Below are 25320 nucleotides of genomic sequence, written 5' to 3' on the forward strand. Positions count from 1 at the left end.
TGCTGGTCTCTGGGTTGCAAACTCAAACCCATCTTTGGGGTATGGATGCCGCTGACCAGCTTCTCGTGCCCTTACCAATCCCTCTCAGATTTGGGCAGCAAAGGTTAGATTCGCCAAGGGAAGAACGCGCAAGGCCAAGTTGGGAAAGCAAGAGCGATTTACTAAGGCTTCAGAGGGGGACGCGCTGAGCTCAGGATGGTGTCAGCTCTGACTGTGAGGAGGCGCTAGTCTTATAAAGGATCTGTGGTGGGAATCTGCAGCTGGAGTTTGCTGTGGGAACTTGCGGCAGCAACAATGAAGTTGGAGGGGAAGGTCAAGGGAGGGGTAGGGGCATTGAAAGTCCCTTGACAGAGGGCGGTTAATCCTTGCAGGTGCTTATTCTATGCAAAGAGCTGTTTTCCGCAGGACATTGTTTCTTGCTGCCCAATTTGAGAGTCTACATTCTGGGAGAGGGTGTCCAGAGCAGGTCTCCGATGTGAACAGTCACATTTTGGGGGGGATCTATCTCTGTCCTCCTGGGAACCTATCCCTATGTATCCTAGCTCCCCTCTCGCCTCCTTTGAGCAGGAGCCATTTCTCAAAGCTATCTGAAATGCTGCCTTTCAGCTATCTGAAATGAGGCTATTGTCCTCATTTTTCCCCCAATAAAACTTAACTCATGGAGTTCCCTCATGGCTCCATGAGTTAAGGATCACTTAATCCTTGCCACTGTTGTGGTTCTGGATACATCTGTGGCTCGGGTTCAAGCCCTCGCCTGACAACTTCTGCATGCTTCTGGCACTACCAAAAAGAAAGAGAAAAAAACAAAAAACAAAAAACCCTACAACTCTCATTTGCACATTTTTTTTAAGTTGACACCTGGCATGAAGTGTTAATTTTTCCTATGAAGCAAAGAGATACTTATTTAGTGTCAATGTAATAATGTTAAATGCTCTCAAAGGTAAGGATAATGAAAAAGCTCAGGTTTTCAGGTAGGGTAACTCCTGTATACAGAACCTAAAGATGAAAGATGTCCAGAAGTGACCTTCTTTTTTTTTTTTTTTTTGTCCTTTTAGGGCCACACCCGTGGCATATGGAGGTTCCCAGGCTAGAGGTCTAGGGGTTGAATTGGAGCTGTAGCTGCTGGCCAATGCCACAGCCACAGAAACCTACAACCTATACCACAGCTCACAGCAATACCAGCTCCTTAACCCACTGAGCAAGGCCAGGATCAAACCCGCATCCTCATGGATAGTAGTCAGGTTTGTTAACCACTGAGCCACAACAGGAACTCCCATAGTTAGCTTTCTTAAATATATAGATTGGACAGAATGTGATCAATTATTGCTCCAAACCAACTTTTTAAAATGACTACTTAAGGTTGTTGTAAACTTCATGCATGTAAAATTATTTTCTTTAGAAAATGCATCATACAACTGGCACAAGATCTATAGCCCTATAAAAATTGACATATTTGCCAAAAGGTGGTGGAAAAGGTAAGAATTTAATTGCAGCAGTTATACATACAAATACGTACATGCTTTCACAGATTTTTTTCATTCTATCATTTGTGTAACAAACTCCTGCAAAACTTGCTACCTTAAAACAATAGCCATTTCATCGTTTTCATTATTTTGAGGGTCAGGAATTTGAGCAGGGCTCTGCGGGATGGCTCCCATGTTTCACACAGCATCAGTAGAAGACACTGAGAGGTATTCAGCATGAGCATAGACTGGTCTGGTGAGTCCAATAAAAACCATCAGGATTCAGCAAGGCCAAGCTGGAACTGGTGGCCAAAAGACATACAGAGTGGCATTTCCCACATGGGGATCTCAAGGTAGTGGAACTTCCTATACAGGGCCTCAGGGCTACAGGAGAGGAGCGGCCTCAGGGGAAAATGCAAAGTTCCTGATAGCTTAACCTTGAAAGTTCCAGATGTTTTATTCTTGAAAACCCTCCATATTTTATTTCCCAAAGCAAGCCTCTAAGGTCAGCCCTGATTCAAATGATGGGGAATTAGACTCTGCCTCTCACTGGGAGGAGAGCAAAGAACTGTTCTGATTAAAACCAGAACAGTTTTAATCTACATACGGACAAAGTGCTGGAGCACCTGGGCATAGCAACTACCACTAGACTCTCTTTTCTGGAAAGCCTATGGCTAGATGGACAGCATTTATTTCTGCAATGTGTTCTGGTCCTCTGAGGGTGGAAGATGAATCCAAATCCCCAGATACCACCAGTTGGATTGGTGTGTTCTACTGCAGCCCCAGTTTTTCTTCACTAAGCACTTATGTCAAGTCTTTTTGTGTGTCTCATGTATTTATGTGTTTATTACTTATTAGCTTTAGATCATTCATGGATCATAGAAAGTCAGAGCTTGAAGAGACCCTAAAGAGAAAATCTGGCCCTATTTTATAGATAAGGAAATTTAGGTTTAAAGTAGCTTGGCGATTTGTCTAAGGTCAGAAACTGATTAGGGAGGGAGCCACAGTCACAGTGCTTAAAGAGGGGCAATCTTGACTTAAGTGTGGAAGGGGGATCCTGCTTCCAACTCTTTCCCTAGAAACGGTCCATCATCCTTGATGTGGTCTTCTAATCCACGACGAAACATTTACAAAGAAACTATTTATTTCCAGTACAGCGATTTGATCTTATATATCGAAACTGTTTTCTTAGTACACATTCAGCAGATGTGGCTGCCTAGAATCACAAGGTAAGGTCATGATACAAAGTTTACAGCAGTCACTTGTTTGATCTTGCCGTTTTATCTCTTCTCCTTTGATTGTGAGAACAGACCAAGGGGCCAAGGACTCTGAGTTGTTATTCTACTCTGAGCACAGATTTAGAGTGGGTGTTAGTGAAAGCATCCACAGATGAATGTGAAAGTCTGGTTGTTTTTGCTGCTTTTGCTCTTCAGTTGAGGGAGTAGCCAAGTTTGACTCTCTGCTCCACGGGGACTGCAGGTGGCTGCCCCAGCTGCAGTAGCGGGAGCTGGGATTTTCTGTTGATGTGGTGCCTGGTCACCAGCAGCTTCTTCCTCTGCTGCGGCCAGTTCCTCTTTCTCTTGGACTAGCCAGGTTAGGGGGCGGAGTGGGGACCAGACTCATCCGCAGACGGTGACACCTCCCCCCTAACGTCCCGGAGCTGGGCGGGATCAGGAGGCTCGAGGGGCGGGGAGGTGCCCGGGCTGGGGCGGCAAACCTTGATCCGCTTCGGGGACATTAGAGGCCGCGGGGGGCGGGCCTTCCGGGGGACCAAGAGGCGAGCTCGGCGCGCGCGGGGGCCGGGGAGGCGGGGAGCGATGGGCGGGCTCGGGCGCGGGCGGCGGCCCCGGGGCCGTGGGCTCCTCCCCGCCCTGCGCCCGCCGCCGCTCGCCGCGCGCAGGCAGTGCGGGCCGGGCGCCGAGGTGCCGCCCAGCGCCCTGGCCGCGGCAGTGCCCGGGCCCTAGCGCCGCTGCCCGCACCCGTAGCCGCAGCTCGGGGCCCCCGCCGCCGCAGCTCGGGGCCCCCGCCCGCCTCTCCGATGGGCAACCTGTTCGGCGGGGTCAGCGCGCGCGAGCCCACCACCGTGGAGGACTGCGACTCTACCTGGCAGACCGACTCGGAGCCCGAGCCCGAGCCCGACCCCGAGCCGGAGGAGCCGGGGCCAGGCGGTAGCGAGGGCCCGGGGCGGGAGCCCGTGCAAGCTCCGGAATCCGCGGAGCCCCCGGAAACCCCAGAGCGAGCTGGCGGCCGTCCCCGCGCCAGCCCCGCGCCAGACGGGGACGCAGAGGCAGAGGGCGCCGAGCAGGTACGCGGTCGCTGGGGCCTTGGGCCTCGGGGTGGGGGGGTGGAGGGACGTTTCCGTGGAGGGGCACAGACCGGGTAAGCCCCGTGCTCAGCGCCTGCGTGGGGTCGCCCGCTCCTCCCGTTAGCTGGCCTGGGGCCTGAACCCGGGAGCGACGAGGAAGTCCCTGCGGGCAGACAACTTGAAGTGGTGTCTTCTCTGCCTCCGTAGCCCAGCCAGGTGATGGAAGGTGGGGTGGGAGGAACCTGCCTCGACACAGAGGAGTGTGGAAATCGGTCCAGTGCGTGTTAGTGGTAAAAATCAGCCAGAAAGAGGTGAGATTGCGATGGAGCAGTAAGCCCTCTCCCCTACAGCAAGTTCTCCAGCCGTGAGATTCTCGTAGAAGGTCCCCATCGACGTTAAAACACCACAGTTTCTATTCCAAGTAAGGCCTTCCAACCTGGAGTTCAGGGCACGCTTCAACAATCTTATTTCACCCAGAAGACTTGTTGATCCAGCTGTGCTTTAAGTCATTTGCCCCACTACAATTCGAATGAGAGGTTAGTAAGGAAATAAACATCCCTTTTAACCTCTGATGGACCGAAAATAATTCCGAAAATTTTAAAAAGGAAAAACTGCATAGCCAAGCCTATGAAGAAATGTGCCTCGCAGCTCTTCCAGGCTGGTGGTTCTGCATCAGGCTCTCTTCTTTATCAGCTTTAGGGGGCTGAGAGTGGGAAAAATTGGAGCCCAAAGTCTAATGCAAACATAGGGCTCTTGGGTAGAGAAGATGAGTCCTATTTTACAGGAAGACTGCCTCATACATCTTGATCATCTCTGTTTAGGTCAGGAGGAAACAGTCTTAGTGTAAGGTCTGTGCTAAACATGTTATTTCCATCAACTGCAATTTTGGGGGTGGGGTGGTAGTTGCTGTCTTCAATCCCCATTTTAGAGAAAACTGAAGCTTAGAAGAAGAAGCTTGCCCAAGATCATGCAGGGAGCTATGTCTGCCAAATATGTCTGTCACCAGCATCAGAACCTCTCGTCTACTGGATTGTGAATGTATCTCTGCACCTTGCTGCTGGGTCATTTTGCCTTGCAAATTCAACCTCAGGGAAGTATTAGATGCTGTATTCCAGTGCTTTTCCCTTCCACTTGCTTCACATTTAACTAACCTTCCGAAGAAGTTTGAGATGTCAAAAAATACCAACTCGAAGATTCAGCCCAAGTAACTTGGTCCATCTATATAGAACAATTTTATTATTAATGTTTTGATAAGTTAATTGCAACCCCAATAAAGGGTGGATCGAATCAACCCTTTCTTTTCCCCTTTAATGATTAATTTTTCTTGTCAGTATCACCATGTAACGTCTACTTTTCTCTGTTGCTTTTGACTGTTTACCTCATCTGTTCCCTACTTCCCATAGTCATTTGTAAGAACTATTGGAACTATATTTAGAGTATATCCCAGGAATTCCCTTGTGGCTCAGCCGGTTAAGAATCCAGTGTGGTCACTGCTGTGGCTCTGGTTACAGCTGTGGTGCAGGTTTGATCCCTGGCCCCAGGACTTCTGGGTGCAGCAGGTGCAGCCCATGCCCTCCCAAAAAAGGGATATCCCAGACTGACTGCTGCTTACCACCACCATCACTGTATTCCTAGTCTAAGTGAATATTTGATAAGTGATGGTGCCATTAACTAAGATGGGGAAGTCTAGGGAGCAGACAGCATCAGAGGTTAAAGTGAGAATCCTCTTGAGTTTAATACCCTATTAGACATCCAAGTGGAGTTGGTGGGTAGTTAGTTATATCTCTGAGTGGAGCCTCAGTCTGAAACTGGAGTCATCAGCATGTAACTGGTGGTATAAAAAGACATGGGAAGATATGGGGTCATCAGGGAGTATGAGAAATGTGGAAGAGCCCTGGGCACGCCTTTATTGAGAGCATGTGAAGAGAAGGAGGAGCTAAAGATAAGGCTGACTGGGGTGACCAATGAGATCTGAAGAAAACCAGGACAAATGTGGCATGTGATAGTGTTTCAGGAAGGAGGGAGGCATCAACTGGCCCGAGGCTGCAGGGAGGTCGCCTGAGTTGAGCACTGAGAAATGGTTTGGTAAGACCGACACTTGTCAGTGACATTCACAAAGAGCCATTTTGATGGTATGCAGAGGATGAAAGCCTGACTGGGGTGGGTCGTAGGAGAATGGGAGAAGAGAGACAGACAGGGGCTGTGAGCCCTGGTGATGTTTTACTCTAAAAGGGAGCAGAGCTATGGATCTGTAATTGAGGGGGGTTTGGGTCGATCCCAATTTTTGTATGTTTATTTTAAGATTAGAGTTACTACAGCATGTTTGCTGAAGGAGATGACCCAGAAGACAGGAAAATTTTGGTGATCCAGGAACTAGGAATAGTATGTAAGGAACAAAATTCCCTGGCTGAGCAGGTGAAAGGGGGTGGGACAGAGAGATTAAGGAATGGGAAGTGGGAGGAGCTGGGACGGTGCTGGCAGGTTGACACATTTAGAGGATGGAGGAGGCAGGCGTTCTCGTGATAATCCTGGGAAATAGGTGGGCGTGAGTCATTTTCATTTTGCAGAGGATAAAACTAAGATTCAGTTAGAAGCCTCACAAATCAGTAGCAGAGTTAAGAATCAGCCCACGGATCCTGACTCCCATTTTGGGGCTGTTGACATTACACCACTGTTTCTATAATGGTCCTTCATGTTTAGTGGAGCTGAAATTGATTCATACCCTATTGACTGGATTTAGAGCCCAGAGCCTGGGATTCTCATTTTTGCCCTATCACTAGGCACTAGGTCTTGTTGAACTTCTCCAAGCCTGAGTTACCTGGTTTCTAAGATGGAAGCACTCCTAACTGCCTGCCAGGTGGGTTATAAGAATCAAATGAAATAATAGATGTGTACGAGCTTTGTAAATGGAAAAATGCTTTCTGTACACATGTAGGATGATGATTCATAGGGTTGTAGCTCAGGCTAAATAGATTCAGAAACTTGCTAGGCAGAGCTATTTTGAAATGTGTGACAAGGACCAGAATTTAAGCTTTTCCTTGCTTATGTAATGTGATGGAGTAGCTAATGTTAAACATCAGCGAATTTGCTGTTGAAGTCAGTATCTCTGTGCTTGTAGTAATAGTGAGAATCACACCACGTATAAAACATGCCAGCCACCCGGGAACTCTCCAGGGCACTTTCTTATGCATTATAATAGTACATGTAGTTAGAGAACACAGACTTATTCCATTGACTTGTGCCTTACATGTTAAAAATTATGTCATGGGGATGGGAATTGTGCTGAGAATTTAAATAGGGCTAGTAAACCGCCACATATAAGTTACTACGATATGGAGTTCATTCCAGTCAAGTGCTTGTATTGCTTTGTGTGTATATATTTTAAATTTGTTAATTGATATCACATTGTATTATTCCTGAATTAACCAATATTTATTGGTGTATGTGTTGTGGTGATGTAAAGGATGGAGCTTAGAAAGTTATTTAGTTCATTTTTAAAGCCTCCTTTCTTTTCACAAATATTATATGACTTCCAAGTACAGCTAAGCTTTGCAAAAAGGAATGACAATTTTCTTTGTAGAATTGATTTATTAACACTTTTCTAGTGTTGTGTAAAGTATTTGAAAATAAATTTTGTCATAGAATCATTTGTGTAACCTCTGGTAAAATATAGGTCTTGAATTCATTGTGAGTTCGGTTTCTGATGGATACTGGTCCTTAATATTTGGCCTCTGTAGGCTTCTGGTGAATAATGAAGTTTTTTATTTAGTAAAATACCTTAGGACAAATGTTATTATTGGCTTCAGCTTAAGAAACAAGAATGCCAACAAATGTTGCTAGCAAACATTTTAAAAGGACATTTATAATGTTTTCATTAATCTGGACAGCTTGGTACTTTTTAGGCTTTCTTTATGGATATTCACTAGGTTTGTTCTGGAAATTTCTCAGGGGAACTCTCTTGCTTCAACGTGCAAATGGAATTTCATTTTTTATTTTAGGGAAGTGAGTCCACTGAAGCAACTGCTAAACCAAAGAGAAGTTTTTATGCTGCAAGGGATTTGTACAAATACCGGCACCAGTACCCGGTAAGACTAAAGTATTTTTTTTTCCTAAAATGTAAAATATTTTCCTTCTGTTTTTGTTATCTTGTGGTGCCAATGAGCAAACATGCAAGAAAGGTCCTTGGGCTTTTTTTATATGTCTATATGCTGGAGACTGATTTATGTCATTTTCCTTTAGCAGAACTTCAAAGATATCCGATATCAAAATGACTTGAGCAATCTTCGTTTTTATAAGAATAAAATTCCATTTAAGCCTGATGGTGAGTAATCTGCTACCTTGGTAAAAAGCAAACTTTAAATAATGATATTGCTAGTTACTCTTTGTTTATTCCATGGTCATTATATTCTTAGCACATTGGTTCATTGTCTGGCTTTACTCTGCTCTTCAGTCCAAGTGTCCCCCAAAATTCTAGACCCTAGAGCTGTGAGCATCCACTTGCAAATTTTGAAGGAATAAGTTGAGGATTAGCAATTCCTTCCCATTACTTGTTTACAGTGGCTACTACTATCCAAAAAGGCAGTGGGGGTCATTTTTGTGAGAAGAAAAGGGGAGATTTCTAGAACCATAACATATTATATTATTAAGGAATTTTAAGGGGGATCAAATTCAGCTTTCTCATTTTAAAGAGAAAGTTGCTAAGTGACTGACTTGTTGGGTCACTTGATTGTAGGCTTGGGTCTGGATTCCAGAGTTCGGTGTTCTTTTCACTGTGCCAAACCTGAAAAATATTTAGAATGTCATTGAAAAGTGATGTCCATACTTAGAATAACCATTCCTGTTGATTTTCAGATTCAGGGGCAGGGAGCTCCAGCAGCCCCAGTTCAGTGTTCCCACATCCTAGGAAGGGAGCTGCATACACTGTAGATCTCCATTCAGCTCTGCTGAATAAACTTGCCCTCCTCCACAGCTCTACAACTGCCCCACTAGGATCTTTTCTAAACCTATAGTGAAAGGATGTAGCCTCCATGATAATACTCATGTTTCACCACGGCACCATGCTGTGGTTCATGGTGGTCATCCTAAAGTAATTTTATCCGGGTCAAACCACAAGCCTGGCTGCTCTCCTTGGAGCCCTTATCTCTACAAGGTAACTAGATGGCCCTGGCTGCTGCTCTTTGCTCTCGGTTGAAACTCAGCCAAATCTGCAGCAGTGTGTGAGTTAGGAAATGAGGGTCATGGATTGCAAAGCGTTCCAAATGGTAGGACTTTGCCTTCTTTGATGAACTAACTGGCTGGAGAGTATCTAAATTTTGGATGGAGTATTGGTGTGCACTGGCAGACGCACCAGTTGGGAATTAGGACTTAAGAACATTGCTGAAATGGCCAGATCCACTTGTCTTTTATTAATTTCTGGTAGCCCAGAAGTTGGCCCTGTTTAAGAAGAACCCTTTAGATGAAAATGTCCTGTCGTTTTTACTAATCGTGGAAATGAACTGCTTTATTTACTAATTGAAATAATATTAAATTCATTTTTTAGGACTTGAGGATAAGAAAACTTTTTGAAGAAATGCAATGATAGATTATTACTTAGACTCTGATATGAATTTAATAAAATTTACCTAAAGAAATGAATGCCTTCAAATATTAAAAACATTGAACATAGAGCTAATGACAGTATTTAACTGAATTATTTTTGTATTTCTAACAATGAATTTATTTTTAAGATAGTAATTTATAGTAATAAAGAAATGCATTACTTTTTTGGTAATCTTTACTTGGAAATCTTATGAGACTGGTGGGGGTCAGAAGTTTTAGTTAAGATTACATAAAATATTACTCTTGTTTATTGTATAAATTATGTCAACTCACACTTTCTCCCAGTAGTATACACACACTCTCCTGCCAGTAAGCATAAGGCTGCAATGATGTATTTTACTTATTAAGTAGGAGAAGCGGTAGATGGAAGGGGAAACAAATGGGAAATTATGGAGATAATGGTTTCAACATGATGATGATTAAAAAACAGCCTTTTTACCAAACCTGGAGAGTAGGCCTCTAGTACAAACTGGTGGTCTCTGGAGGAAATAAGAATGATATTTAGAGAAATAGTACATTGTTGTGTCTTTTTCTATAAAATTGACTAAATGGCCCCATGGTCTGTTGTGAGCATCTAGACAGATTTGGGAAGCAGGAGGATTTTGCTATAAGTCCTTACAGGAGAAAACAGGATGTGGTAAAGAAGAGGGCTAACATTTTAGAACTGGAAAGACCTGTGTTTTACTCCTAATTTTCTTAGCGAGTGACTTTGAGCAAATCACATCATTTCCTCAGTAGCAAAATAAGGCTAATAACTCTGGTTTGAGAGTCCTGTGCAGAATCAGTGGGAGCATAATAAGGGTCCCACAACTAGGAGACACTTACCACCTGTTCCTTTCCTCTTTCTTTCTCCTCTTTCCTTCTTTTCTCCACTTCTCTCATCTTTCTCTTCCTCCCACCTTTGTCTTCTTCCTTTCTTTTTTGCTTGGGATACATTTCATCTTTATTCCATCTAGTATTTAAAAAAACTCTGTGGCCCTCCATGGTGGGGATTGGCCAGCTTTTTCTGTACAGGCCCGGATAGTAAATATCCTCAGCTTTGTGGGCCATATGACTTCAGTTGCAGCAACTCAACTCTGCTGTTTTAATATAAACGATGTAAGTGAATGTGCACAGCTGTGTTCCAATAAAGCTTTATTTATAAAACATTTGGCAGGCAGTAGTTTGCCAGCCTTTGCTTCAAGAATAATTATCCAGTAGAGTTTTCTGTGATTCGAGATGCCATACATTTTATTTTAATTAGGCTTATTATGTACCTGAACATGGGGTATTCAACTTATAAATTATTGTTCTGGAGTTCCCATCGTGGCTCAGCAAAAACGAATCTGACTAGCATCCATGAAGATGCAGGTTTGATCCCTGGCCTCGATCAGTGGGTTAAGGATTTGGCATTGCTGTGGCTGTGGTGTAGGCCAGTGGCTACAGCTCCGATTCAGCCCCTAGCCTGGGAACCTCCATATGCGGTGGGTGCTACCCTAAAAAGACAAAACAAACAAATAAGTAAATAAATAAATAAAAGCATTGTTCTTGTGTACTGTTACTAAATTTTAAAAAGTTTTAATGTAAAGTGTAGGTGATTTCATCTTAAGATGCCTTCAACGATGTTTTAAACATCTAGTTCATGTTCTGAATCTTTGCTCTTTAGGTGTTTACATTGAAGAAGTTCTCAATAAGTGGAAAGGGGATTATGAGAAGCTGGAGCACAACCACACCTACATCCAATGGTCAGTTGAGTGCACTCTCTCTTGAACCATGGCCTGTTTAATCATGTGTGCTTCCCAAACAAAGTTAATATAAAAATATTATTTTTTTAAAACATAGGCTTTTCCCCCTGAGAGAACAAGGCTTGAACTTTTATGCTAAAGAACTAACTACGTATGAAATTGAGGTAAGGCAGGCTCTTTTCATTTAATGTGAGAAAGCCAAATAATACTGCCTTTTGATTGCCCTGGTAACTCTGAGTCACTCAGCTGACTTTTCTTCTTTCATTAGGAGTTCAAGAAAACAAAAGAAGCAATTAGAAGGTTCCTTCTGGCTTATAAAATGATGTTAGAATTTTTTGGAATAAAACTGATAGATAAAACTGGAAATGTTGCCCGGGCTGTTAACTGGCAGGAAAGGTTTCAGCATCTGAACGAGTAAGTAGAGTCTCTGCAGTTCATCCCGGATGGGCATGTTGTTTTCCTAGGATGGAATTCGCTATGGCACATGGGAAAGACCAGCAGATGGACCCAGGAGTTTGAAGTCAAAAGCTAGTTTGAAATGTGTTTTATTCCCTATTCTGTATTCTAAAACAAAACAGAGCAAGAAGAAGAAAGAGTAAGATTCCAGGTAGAAATAGAGGTGCTCAGCTTCAAAGCTCTTTCTTCCTGAAACCTTGCTGTTGTCCACAGCCATGTGTAGGCTCACTCCCTCTCTTCATACTATGTTTCTTGGCATTTACAGTTGTTGTTTGTATACAATTTTCCAGATCCTCTATCCTAAGCTGTAGGCTTCTGTAGCTCAGTTTTTCCTCAGGCATGGAGGCTTCCTAGATTAAATCCATGAATTAAGCCTATAACAAATAAAAATCATTTTATAAGACTGAGATGTACTCATACATTTTACTAAGAAAGAGGAAAAATTAGAATATTTGCTATTTAGGTAAAACACGAAAATCCATTTTTGGTTAATAAGTCCAAAGACCTGTAAGGAAAATTTTAACAGTTTATTTGGAATTGATTTGCTGTATCTTTTTGCTTAGATATTTATAACTTTCATTAGTATTTATACTCAGAGGTTTTTTTTTTTGGTTATTTCCTTTGCATGCAAACTGGCTTTTTTTTTTTTCTTTTTAATTATAGGGTGATTTATGGGTGCTGGACTATAAAACCAACAACTTTAAAACATTTTAGCACATTGTAATTAGCTGAACTGGGCAAATACCAAGAGAAAAAAAATTAAAGTTAAGCTAAGAAAATTTTCTTTGCCCTAAACAGACTTTTGTGCATCAGTTGACTAAATTTTTTGTGTTTTTCTAGAACTTTTATCTTGTTTGGTAAAAATGAGTATAAGTATTAATATTTAAGCCTTCCTTTTACTTTATTTACAATCAATACTATTAAAGTGATAGCTTGTACTAAAACATTCAAAATATGGGCATAAAGCTTTATGATCTTGTCTAGAAGACCCGTTAGCTCATAATGCCAGATAATTTGGTTTATATAGGGCACTTATAGCAGAAATATAGATGCCTCTGCCTAAGCAATGCAGGTGGCTATCTCTGGACAAATTTTCAAAGTACCTGTGTAATATTGTCATATTGTCAAAGAAAGCTGGGTGCAGGTAGCCTATTGACATGAAGGATGGCAAAAATCAATTTTTGAAGAGGATCTGATAGCATCTCATCTTCCCTGTACTTAAAAGTGTCATTTCAGAGAATCTCCATTTCCAACTTGTTTTTGGTTGGAATAGTGATTTTATTTAGTAAAAGTTTGTTGAATGAATACATGAGGAACAAAACAGGTTTATCAGCCTAAATCCTCCTTGGGATTTAATTGTCAGATCCTCTAATTGGTAGCTGGAAACAGCCCTTCTGAAGGCTTTCATTTAATGATCTGTCTTGGGAAAGGCTGAGGAGTCTGATCCTTACTGTCCACCCCACTCCCTTTCTTTCTACCACCATTTTTCTTTCTATGGATATTGCATACAACTTTTATTCATGTCTTTTTACTGCTCCACTCGTGGCATATGGAAGCTCCCAGGCCAGGGGTTGAACTAGAGCTGCAGCTGAGGCCTACACCACAGCCATAGCAACACCCAAGGTATCAAACCTACATCCTCACATTGACAATGTCAGGTCATTGAGCCACTGAACCACAAAGAGAACTCCTTATTTGTGTTTTAATCTGTATGACATCTTGAGTTTTTTACAGTAAGCAGAAACCCAATATATTTATATAGCCCTGCAGACAAAAAATATTGAATGAAAGTGAAATGAAATAAAGTTGAGTGAACAGGTGACCATGGGGAGTTCCTGTCATAGCTTAGTGGTTAACGAAACTGACTAGTACCCATGAGGATGCAGGTTCCATCCCTGGCCTTGCTCAGTGGGTTAAGGATCTGGCATTGCCATGAGCTGTGGTGTAGGTCATAGATGCAGCTCCGATCCAGTGTTGCTGTGGCTGTGGCATAGGCCAGCAGCTACAGCTCCACTTCGACCCCTAGCCTGGGAACCTCCATATGCTGCAGGGGCGGCCCTAAAAAGACAAAACAAAACAAAACAAAAACCCAAAAAAACGAAAAAACAGCAAGTGACCATGACTAAATGAGGTGAAATATTTTCAAACATGAGAGTACAGACATATAGACCAACCGCTAAGATACATTTCTAATTTCATTTGTAATTACTTTGGGTTACGGAGCTGTCTTTTAGACCCAGGACTCCATTCCCACTTTTATGCTCTGTCTTCCAGTTCTTGTCTTTTGCGTGTCCTCTCTCACCTACATAGTATTCCTCACAGCTTCCGAAGCCCTTTTTACTGCTCTTAACCTGTTTGGAAGCCCAGCTTCTCTCTTTTATCTGCCACATGACCCCAGAGTCTACTCACAACATTAGGAGAGTAGGGTTTGTGGGGTTTTTTGGATTTATTTGTGACTTTTATTTCAAGTTGTACTGAAACACCCAATTTCTTTCCTGTATAACTTGGTGCCATAATCTTGATCTTTAGTCTCTTTAACCTAAGTTTTTGTCCTTTTATTGTCATGTAAATTTTTAATTTGGAGAATGTGTTGATACAGATGAGTGTGTACAGAAATTTTATCTTGGTTATTCATCTTGGACTGGATATGTGAGATTGAGCTGCTTGCAAATACAGTAAATTTTGTTGTGTCATTTAAATCCTCTTTGGGATTTTATTTAATTTTTTATTTTTTTATTTTTTTTATTTATTTTTTTTTTGTCTTTTTGCTATTTCTTGGGCCGCTCCCTCGGCATATGGAGCTTCCCAGGCTAGGGGTCGAATCGGAGCTGTAGCCACCGGCCTACGCCAGAGCCACAGCAACGCGGGATCCGAGCCGCGTCTGCAACCTACACCACAGCTCATGGCAACGCCGGATCGTTAACCCACTGAACAAGGGCAGGGACCGAACCCGCAACCTCATGGTTCCTAGTCGGATTTGTTAACCACTGCGCCACGACGGGAACTCCCTCTTTGGGATTTTAAAAGGGAAATATTCTTCCACTTTTCCATATATCTCTTTCTCATAAACTTATGGGGCAGGTGTTGCCTAGGACTTTACCACCAAGTTTTTAGAGTATACAAACTCTACGCTAACTGAACAACTAGGTTGGTCCCGTGGATAATGGCACATTGTCTTCACTCAAATTTGTATTGTCTCAAAAGATTGGTACTTTCTAACTATTAAAAATACAGATTTGTGGAATTCCTATGTGGCTTGATGGGTTAAGGATTCAGTGTTGTCACTGCTGCGGAGTGGGTTTGGTCCCTAGGCCAGGAACTTCCCACATGCCATGGGCATGGCCAAAAAATATTCAGATTCATAAAACTGAAACATATCTGTAGCATGTTTTACCCTTTGGTTGAAGAGTTGAATATTGAGATATTCAAAGAGTTGAACATTAACATAATGGTATTTTGGTAAACACCCAGAAGGATGGAGTTAATGAAAACTTTAGGACTTGTCTTTTTACCAGTGGTTGGTTAGCCCGAATCATTGGTCACTCCAGACAAAATCTCCTATTTAAATAGGAGTTTAATTGCAGTTCCTGGCTATGGAGTTCCCATCGGGGCTTAGTGGAAACAAATCTGACTGTCATCCATGAGGACGCAGGTTCGATCCCCTGGCCTTGGTCAGTGGGTTAAGGATCTGGCATTGCCATGATCTGTGGTGTAGCTCACAGATGTGTCTGGGATCCTGTATTGCTGTGGCTATGATGTAGGCTGGCAGCTACAGCTCTGATTCGACCCCTAGCCTGGGAACCTCCATGTGCCACAAGTGCAGCCCGAAAAAGACAAAAGAGAAAAATAAAAATAAAATAAGATAAAAGGCTATGGAAGCACACCCTTTCACCCCTTAAATAATTCAATATACTTCTCCACTTTTCCCCAGTATATTGCTAGTTATTCTTAAGTGAATGCCTCAAGCACTTGTGGAAGCCAGCCTGGTATTTGTGGATGCTTGTATAAAGTTCTAAGGTATAAACAGATTTGGGGAAGTTAGAAGCAAGTGATGGTTGTGCGGCAGCATTGGGTGAATAACTAACCTGGGCTGTTGATGACACACAATTAACACATACACCTAAGATTCCTTTAGAATGCAGCCAGGCATTTGTAATAAAACAACTATTGGGCTGAGTGAGGTTGAGGAGGTAAGATTATAAATTGTGGCAAAATAGCTTTGGAAAGCTTTTGTGTTAATTTGGGGACAAAAAAAAAAGATGTCAGTGCAATCTGGGGAAAGGGGCATCTTTGGAGTCTGTGCCATGAGTCAATGCCAAATTTAAAATTTGGTGATGTGGAAAGAGGATGAGAGAAAGGCCACAGATGGCAGAGAATAGATGATTAGGTTGGGATAGGTATAAATATGGTAGTCCTTAGTACCAAATCTGAATACCAATACTAGTAATAATGTTAAATGATGCTTATATTTATTGAGTTCCACATGCTCTGCATACACGTCAGCTAATTTGATTCTTACAAGTCCAGTGGGCCATTTCCCCCATTTTCCAGATGGGCATCATGAGCTTTAGAGATACTCTGATTTTACATAGCCGGAGGTGGCAGAGCCAGAGTGGGAATTCGGTTCTGACTGTAAAACCATGCTCTTTGCTCTGCTCAATAAGTTAGTTTTGCTTCCTTTGTTAGAATTGTTCTAGATAGGCAGATTTTTGCTGCTTTTCTTCTGAGTTAATTAATATGGTGGGTTTTGCTGCCCAGCTGACTCTATAAATCACTCATTCAGTTGTTAGCTAATGCCGTGTTGGTGCTTGGCACTGGTTACCCGTGATGGGTGTGATGCATGTGTGTGCTAGAAACTAATCCTCAGTGCATTTAACAAACAATAGTTCAACATCAGTGGGAAGACGTATTACATCTAAATATTCTTCAGGAGTTGCCATTGTGTCTCAGCAGGTTAAGAACCTGACATAATGTCTGTGAGGATGCAGTTTTGATCCCTGGCCTTGCTCAGTGGGTTAGGGATCCGGTGTTGCTGCAAGCTGCAGCATTGGTTGTGGATGTGGCTCGGATCTGCTTTTGCTGTGGCTGTGGTGTAGGCTGGGAGCTGTAGCTCTGATTCAGCCCCTAGGCTGGGAACTTTCATGTGCTGTAAGTGCAGCCATAAAAAGAAAAAAAAAATCTAAATATTTTTCAAATATGGGAACCTAGAGAAATAAGGAGAAGTTATATGTTTGAATTTTATAGAGATGGGCATTATGCTGAGGCCTAGAGGCTTAACACCTTCTGTTTTGTTCTTCTTTGTGGTGTCTAATACGACTTTTATGGTGAAGTCATCACAGAGCATGTTTCCATGGCTTACAGAGCCATCAAAAATATTTTCCCAGTAGTTTTTATTCCCCTGCTTTTCCCCACCTAATTTTCCGTTTTCATTTTATTCAATCATCTTCCAGGTCCCAGCACAACTATTTAAGAATCACTCGTATTCTGAAAAGCCTCGGTGAGCTTGGATATGAAAGTTTTAAATCTCCTCTTGTAAAATTCATTCTTCATGAGGCTCTTGTGGAAAATACTATTCCCAATATCAAACAGAGTGCGCTGGAGTATTTTGTTTATACAATTAGAGACAGGAGAGAAAGGAGAAAGCTCCTACGGTTCGCCCAGAAACATTACACGCCCTCGGAGAATTTTATCTGGGGACCACCGAGGAAAGAACAGTCCGAGGGCATCAAGGCTCCAAAAACGCCTGCCCCGCCCAGCTCTGGGCATCAGAGTCAAATGTCTATGCACAAAAAATCCAAGGACTCCAAAACTTCCTCCTCAGCTGTGCATGTAAACAGCAAAAAGCCTGAAGACAAAAAAGCGGCACCAAGAGAGCCTGAGGAAGAGGCCGATGGGCCCAGCGAAGAGCCGGGCAGTGAGGCCTCTGGGCCGGGAAACACAGAGGTGGACCGTGATGCTGACAGGTCCACTTCTCAGCCAGAAAAAACAGTTGTTCATCCCTTGGAGAAAAGGGAGAGTGCCTCTTCCTCTGAAAAAGATGAAGAAAGTGAAAATCATAACAAAGACTGTGAAAGTCCTGGAGATACAGGTTCCCAGGATGACACACTATTGCAGTGAATCATCAGAAAGCCCACAAACCCATTGAAATCAGGGAGGATAAAGCTACGGTGCAGTGGTGTACAATTGATCCTGAAGAACGAAAGTCACGCCTCCAGTTGTAGCCAGCTGTTTGTGACGTCTGCTGTCAGCATTTAGTTTTGACACTTGAGTTTTATTCTGGATTGACAACGAATGTAATATTTAATAAGAAGTTTTAAGACAAGACCCCGTGAATGAATGTATTCTGTTAATACCTTTAGGACATGAGTTTTCACATTCTGAACACAACAATCACTTTTAAGTTATTTTCAGTGTATCCAGAAATAATCTGTAGTATTTGGTATATTAAATAAATTCTTTGGAAAGACTACACTCTCCATGAAGAAAATCAAGAGGATTATTTTGTTCTATTGCCACACCTTTGCCCTGTTTGTGGATTCATTTTTTAAAAGCTGGAAGAAAGAATTCGGTCTTCTCAGATGTATACAGAAAAAAATTTGGATTTTTTCATTACAGTACCTCAGCTTGTTTATTTTTAAGTTCTGATCTGTGGGATGGATGTTCCTGGGGGGCTGTCATCGACCCTCCCCATCTGTCACTTGTGCTGTGCGATGCTTTTTCCTTCTCCCCTTTCTCCACCCTACCCTGATTTACCACTTTTGTTAGCCTTCTAGCCTGCATTTGGATGGTCTCCTAGAGTGACATTTAAGTGAAACAGAGGGGACTTTCAACTGTATGATTTTGAAACTTTGTTTTGTTTAAAATAATGAAAATGTTTTTCTGTGTTGTGTTAAAAACAAATTTTGATGCAAAAGTCCAAGAAAAGAATTTTGCCTCCTGTGGCTGTGCCATATAAATTTAGTGCTTGTTTATGAATGCAAATGACTAAAGAATTAAAAACTAAGAAAGGAAATTATTCATTTTTAAAAGATATGCACCTTGCACTCGCAGCAAGGGAGTGAGTGGTCCCTAAAACTATGAATATCTCAGTGTTAGGTGGACTATGAAATTAATATTGCTTAGTCCACAGTGTATCTTTAAAAAAAAAAAACCAAAACAATTTGCTGTGTCTTTTAAGTTGACAAATCTTAAAATTAGGGATAGAGTTGACATTCCATATATTCAGTTTTAGTAAGCACTTAATTTGTTAATATCGGGTAAGAACAAATAACTTTCTTTCCTATAATATTACTAGTTATTATTACACATTAGAAAACAATCAAATGCTATGGTGAGAGCTTCAAAGCATACAACAAATAGAGTTAAAGCAATTAATAGAAAATTTTTTTTTTCACTACATTTCATTTAGAAAGGAATTGGCTTTTGTGTTTCTTAGGCTTTGAAGGGAAGTCCTGTTCCCTTTGACTTCCAGAGAATTTTTCTATCCTATTTTTTAATCACATCATATCATCATCTGTTACCCTTATTCATCAGAGGATTTTTGACAGAGGATTTCTAGAAAATAAACACACCAATAGTATTCCTTTAGAAGTATGATTTTATTGCCTTGAAGTTTACGTAAAACATCACTGTTGCTCAAATTTGACTTTTTTTATATGAATGTTAGTAACACTCATGTTATATATTGTATTCCAATAAATAGAGAATAGTTTTGCCTTATCATTTCTCATAATATACCAGTTTTTGCTTTCTCTTGTTTTGTGAAGTTAACATTAGGATTTAGGGAAATAATTCTTTTTGCATTTCAATTTCTTTTTTCACATGGACCCTCTAATGTCCCCATTGAGCTTGCAGTTTTACAGGGTTTGGACATGTGAGTAGATTGTCATATTGGGCTGAATTGTAGGAATATGATTAACTCAAAATATCTTACCAACTTTGCATACCTGATAAAGTGTTCAGACTGCTTCTTAAGTGTATAATATTAAAATTTTGTGACCATATATAAAAATATTAATAAGCAGTGGACAGATACTAAAAAAAAGTGGATATAACCTAAATTACCTAGAAATGAGTAGTATTTCAGAGCCGTTAGAAGTAAAAATGTTTCATTCAATAATTTAACTTTTAGACTATTATTCCTAATTAGGGATTTGATTAGATTGTGGGCATTTAATTGGAGAGTATTTAGTCTCAAGAGGAAAAACTGCCTGGTTTCCGTGTAAAACAGTGGACTTTTTCCACCATGTTGTTTTTTAAATGCATATTCACGGATAACAGTATCAGTCCTACATTCAATCTGTAAATAACTTATGAGAAAATTGTTCAGTGGAAACAAGTGAAAGGATGACATTCTTTTGCAGATAAAAATATGAACATATAGAATTTTTTCTATTAAAAATACTTCATACATTCAGTAGTTTTAAAGTAAATCTACAGGTATGTATTTATGTGTGTGTTCGACATGAAACAGCCCTCTGGGTTTGACTCTGATGTTTTATATTTTTAAAAACTACCATGTGCTTGCAGAAATTTACCGAGAAGCTGTTATAAAGATGCAGTGGAGCATGGCCAGATAACTAAAAACATTATTGATATTTGCAAATATATAGACTTTATTGTTGTACTGTAAGCTGCAAGGACACTAAGTATTGGCTATTGAAAAAATATTACATTTGCATTTCATGGCAAATATAATGTTATACTGCTTGGTTAGTCTAATATATTTCTAATATTTTGTGCTTTCATATCCCAAAGGAAACACTGTATGTGAAGATATTTTGAAATACTATGAAGTGATATATAATTATGTGATATATAATTATAAGATATATTTCTGTACAGTAGAGAAAAAGTTTATAACATTAAGAATATTGTACCATTATACATTCTCATGCTTCATCTCGTAAGAAACTCACAGAATCATGATAGAAGTGAAAATGTGTCTGCTTTCTCTAAATCAGGTCCAATTCTCCGTTTAAAAATTACTTTGTATCATTTTATTTTGAATTTTAGTTTTGAGAGACTCCTTTTTTCAGCCTCAAGGAGAAAACAGAATTTATAACTCAGGAGTTACTAAAGAAGTTGTCAGGGTTTTGTTTGTTTGTCTTTTTGGTTTTTTTTGCAAAGTATTACAAATATAAACATGTTTATAAAATTACTTTTGTATCTAGATTTTAAACTTTAATCTGAAAGAAGAAATGATCTGGTGTAAAAGGAAAAACAGTACAGTGTTACATCTGAGTCACCCTTTAAAAAATTTTAGCAAGTAAACTTCCTCATCAAGTGCTCAAAAATTTGTTGAACTGATGGAGAGAGAGTTTTGGTCAATTGTTTAAAGTTAAATTTTCCCAGTTTATACTAGAATTATGGTTGAGTTTATAATCTACTAAGTAACTAAATCAGGCAGGGTTTTTTGTTTTTTTTTTTTTGTCTTTCTATAACTGAGGTTCATTTACAAGCTTTATTTTCTAACCCGAGACAAGAAGGACAGTCTTGATTTGCTTGACTATGATTCCATCTCTGAGTTTCTTGTGTTTATTTGGGGTGAGTGGGGATTCTTAGTTATAGGAATAGTTTTGAAGATTTCTGTTCTGTCTCCCATTTTTTTTTTTTTCTTTTGGGATATATCCATGCAGTGTAAGGTAGGCTGGAGTTAGACATGCTGGAAGCACTTCAAATGTACGTGCAGTTGTAGAGAATGATGGCCTGGGTCAGCAGGATCTGGAAAATTAGGAGTGTATGTATATTGACTTCTTTCACCTGTGAATCCTATAGTGTTTATACCACGAACAGATTTGTGTGAGGACTCTCTAGGGTAGCAGTGAGTACAACCTTGCCTCTTCCCCTGTTCCAGCCCACCCAGCAGACTGTGCTTGGGGGCAGACCATGTTTTAGAAATTTCTTATTACAGAAGATCATAGAATTATGAATGCCTGGAGGTATCCAGATGTGCCTTAACTGATGTAAATGATTTTCATTCAGAAGTTTAAATTTTCACCCCATTATAAAATCTTGCCTTTTAAGGAATATTCCAAACCATGAAGATAGTTATTTTAATGAAATTTACTTTGGTGCTTTGTTGTTTTGGAGAAATTTCCATTTGTGTCAATAGCATCAGTTCAGAAGGGAGTATTCTAGCCACAGTGTTCAAAAATGTGTTCTTTTTGACAAAAAGTGTTTACAGTAAGAAAGATAAACTACATTGTTACATTTATGTTTCTGTTTAATTTTGCTAATTGTGACAATTTTCATTGTAAACATCTCTCAGTTACCATGAGTAATATTTATCTGTTTTACTTTTGTTTGTAGATGCAGATGAATGTAGAAAATAGACGTGTTAGATAAATTATTTAAAAGTTTAATTCTAGTAGATGGGGGAATTTGAAATTAATTTGAAAAATTTTCTGCGATAGTTTTATGAGAAACCTTTAAACGGTACCATTCTTGAATTTTTCCTTAGAATTTTTTTTTTGTCGTCTTCTGCTTTTTTTCCTCATCTGTTGAGGAGCTTATTATTTTAGTTACTTATGGGAAATAACTTCTTAATGTTTGTTTCCTTGAATTAAAGTTTTCTTGTGGAGGATAGAATTAACTGCTTTGTTTTATGGCCCGAACTCTGCCTGGAGGTTGAGTTCAGAGAAAGGAGGTGACTGAGAGCAGAGTGGGTCTTGGCGAAGGGGGCTGACATTGGGCTACAGCCTCCCCAGTGGCAGGAGGGGTCCTTAGGCCTTGTCTGGATGATGAGGATGTCAGGCTCCCTGATCGCTGACTTCTGAGGAAGGTGGCCCACCTTGGACTTCATACACAGTTCCACTGGGTATCAATTTTCATAAGATATCTGTTATAATTCATTTGCCACCATTTTGTAGCTGTTTAAGAATTTGTGAGCAATTGGATACCTGCCAGTTCAATTATAGCTGAATCTTTATAACTATCTTGGGAAACACTGAAATATCAGTTCTGCCTCCCCCTCCTCCCAGTTCAAAAATTCTGATCTTCAATCAGAACTTGTCAGAGGTATCTATACAAAAGTCTCCATAAAAGAATCCTGTGTTCTTTAAAGATGAAGTGAAAAGGAAAAGACACCAGTCAGTGCTCAGTTGTTAATGCTGAAAGAACTTAAAAAAAATATCAGAAACCTTATAGATTTTAATATGTAAAACATATTGAAGATATAAAGTTTATCATAGCCTCGTTTTTAAATTATAATGGAGTTTGCGGAACAGTTACATGGATTAGGGAGACTGGTTATGTAGCAAGCTTTGGTCCTAAGAAGCGTCCAAGTCCTGCACTCATTAGTCAAGTGAACACTTTTCAGTGCTGATGGGCTTAGTGTCATGTGAGAAGGAAGATACACATGAAACAAAATTAGAAACAGTAACTAGAAACACTATAGAGATATTCATAACCAATTATAGGTTGGTACAATGCCAGAATTACTGGAAGCAGATGAGCAGTGGTCTGCAAAAGCTCTATGGCGGGGACACACTTTCAGAGCCAGCTCTGTGTTGTGGGTGCCAAGGAGATCAGGACTGGTGTGGAAATGGTCCCCCTTCATGCTTGTACTTGAGGCCTGAATCCCACTTACTCCACTGCAGGCTGAAACCTTTCATAGACTGAGGGAAAAAACCAAATGGTCAGGCACCAAGTTTAGTTCCTCTGCCAGTGGTGGTTTTCCTAAAAAGAAGTTCAGTGGAGGGACTGGCTGCAGGTACAAGGAGGTCAGTGGTAGGTGGTTTGTAATGAAAGGACTGTAATCTCCCACACCATGGAGACTGATGGCGTCTTCATTGTAAGGCATCACAATTAAAAGCAACAGATGAGAGAGAGCAAAATGTTAGATCTTGTGACAAGCTTTTTCTTTCTTTTCCTTTTCATAAAAAGTGTATTTGTTTCCTGAGTAAGTTATCTGGTCTTTTTTCATGTTACCTAAGAAGAGGGGTTGCCAGCTGGGTCCATTTCAATTGGGGAACTCTTGTGTCCTTTCCATTTTGAGTATTTTGGGAAAATGGATACGATTCTTAAAAAGATGTGTGTTTTACTTCCTACATGAGCTCAGACTCTCCGGTGGCCCTGGGCCTTTTCTGGGCTCCGTCATCTCCTGCAGGGTGAATTACAGAATGCTGTGCATGTCTGTCTGCACCAATACCATGTGTATGTGGTAGGAGTTGTAACCAGTTTCTGGATCTGTATGGTACTATGAGACACTTATTTTATAATTCTGTAACTGTATGGCAGTGTTATGCCAAAAAATGTACAAAGAGCAATAGTTTCTGTTGTTTACTGCTGTATTTAAAAATATCGTTTCTGAAATAATATATGTAGAGTTCCTTTAAAGTAATTATTTTTAATAACTATTGCCAAATACACATCCTGTAAAGTGAATAAAAGCCACTTCACCTTAGTTAACATTCTAGCATTATGTTAGAGTCCATAATGTTGATTTTGCATGATTAAAATATTTTTAAAGAGCTGGAACAAGTGACTTTGCTGTTTTCCTATGATTAGACATATTTTTTAATGTTATTGTATGAGATCAAGATTATTTCCTTATATCCTCTAAAATAAGTATTAGAGGATACTTAAATACTTAAATACTTGAAGGGTGAAATCTTACTTATAAAGGCAGTTATTTTTGTTGTAAGATTTTGGAGGGCAGATCACGTGTAACTACTGGGATGTTCTCTCTCTGTTTCACTTTTCTCTATTGCAAAGTTTTAAAAGCATGTTTCAAAGAGATGGATGAAAATATATAACTAATGGAAGGGACAGTTTTCTTCACTTAATAGGGCTAGCCTTTTAACGATGATTTTTTGATTAAGAAAAATGCAATTGTGAGGTGCAAATGAGGAGGTTGCCTGAGAGACCACAAGACAGTGTGGATGAAGGTGGGGAAAAGCATCCCCTTGGAGCTCGGCTGCACTGATACACCAAGGCAGGAAAGGTGCAGATGAAAGAACTAAGAATAAACTGTGGTGAGAGTCAGAATGAAATCACATTGTGTGTAATTGAGAAACTCAGAGAGAAAATCACAGCCACATGGTGAGCAAGCATGATTTTAACTTCAGCCTTTGGGGATGAGTTGTTTAGGGAGAGAGCAACACACATAAGCAATTACCATCCTAAGGGAAGAGCAGACACATTCTGGTAACAGGAAATGGGGAAGTTTGCTTTCCCCCAAAGGCTGAATTTCCAAAGGCAACGTAAGATCGTAAGAGAATGGAGATTCTCAGTAGAGTGAAAAAGACAGGACTGAGCCTGCATTTCTTCAAGAATATAAAATCCAGTATGCAGAGAGTTTGCAAAAGAGATTTAGAGCGTGTTCCTCATTTTAAGCTTCAAGTGGGTGCAGAGCAGCGGGTGAGCTGGTGTTCCTGGGATAGAAGGAAATCCCAGCCTGGAGAAAGAGCAGGATGGCTCTCATGGGTGAGTTTAGGCTCCAGTGATTGTGACAAAGACATTACAGGGAACAGTAACGATGATCCTGCCCTCGGGATTATCCCCGTGAATTCGTGAGATTAACTGAAAGAGCATTTTAAAGTAGGTTACTAACGAGAGATTGACTTCGCTCAGGAAGGCTGGGTTTATTGATTTTGCTGTAATAGTTAGCATTCTACCATTTTGATAACATTACTGTATACTCAGCACTACCAAGGAATATACAGATTCTCTCAAGTGGTTGTAACATATTTTGTTATGACTGAAATAGCTTATTTGTTCTACTCTCAGCTTGAGAAAAGGAAGAGGTTGGAGGAAGGAGGAAACAGAGGAG

General features: G+C 40.5%; 1 protein-coding gene across 5 annotated transcripts; it reads left to right on the forward strand.

The window, feature by feature from the left end:
- The first annotated feature begins 3283 nt into the window (after nt 1–3283).
- Nucleotides 3284–23962, forward strand: OGFRL1 (opioid growth factor receptor like 1). Of its 5 annotated transcripts, XM_047760337.1 has the most exons (9): nt 3629–3768; nt 4697–6154; nt 6549–6625; nt 7767–7853; nt 8008–8089; nt 11012–11090; nt 11188–11254; nt 11359–11504; nt 16997–23962. In XM_047760337.1, exons 3-9 carry the CDS (start codon nt 6599–6601, stop codon nt 17661–17663), a joined length of 1155 nt encoding a protein of 384 aa, XP_047616293.1. In that variant the 5' UTR covers nt 3629–3768; nt 4697–6154; nt 6549–6598; the 3' UTR covers nt 17664–23962. The 5 variants fall into 5 exon arrangements, with proteins under 5 accessions (XP_047616265.1, XP_047616274.1, XP_047616293.1 ...); XM_047760327.1 differs by having other exon boundaries at nt 4697–6625; XM_047760348.1 differs by having other exon boundaries at nt 4697–6625; nt 8011–8089.
- The last annotated feature ends 1358 nt before the right edge of the window (nt 23963–25320 follow it).

This window comes from Phacochoerus africanus, chromosome 2 (assembly GCF_016906955.1).
Source record: "Phacochoerus africanus isolate WHEZ1 chromosome 2, ROS_Pafr_v1, whole genome shotgun sequence".
NCBI classification, from domain to species: Eukaryota; Metazoa; Chordata; class Mammalia; order Artiodactyla; family Suidae; genus Phacochoerus; species Phacochoerus africanus.

Coding starts and splice junctions, on each gene's coding strand:
- OGFRL1 (XM_047760309.1), top strand. CDS start 3,502: ATGGGCAACCTGTTCGGCGGGGTCAGCGCGCGCGAGCCCACCACCGTG. Junction 3,769..7,766: donor AGGCAGAGGGCGCCGAGCAG/GTACGCGGTCGC, acceptor TTTTTATTTTAG/GGAAGTGAGTCCACTGAAGC. Junction 11,255..11,358: donor TAACTACGTATGAAATTGAG/GTAAGGCAGGCT, acceptor TTCTTTCATTAG/GAGTTCAAGAAAACAAAAGA.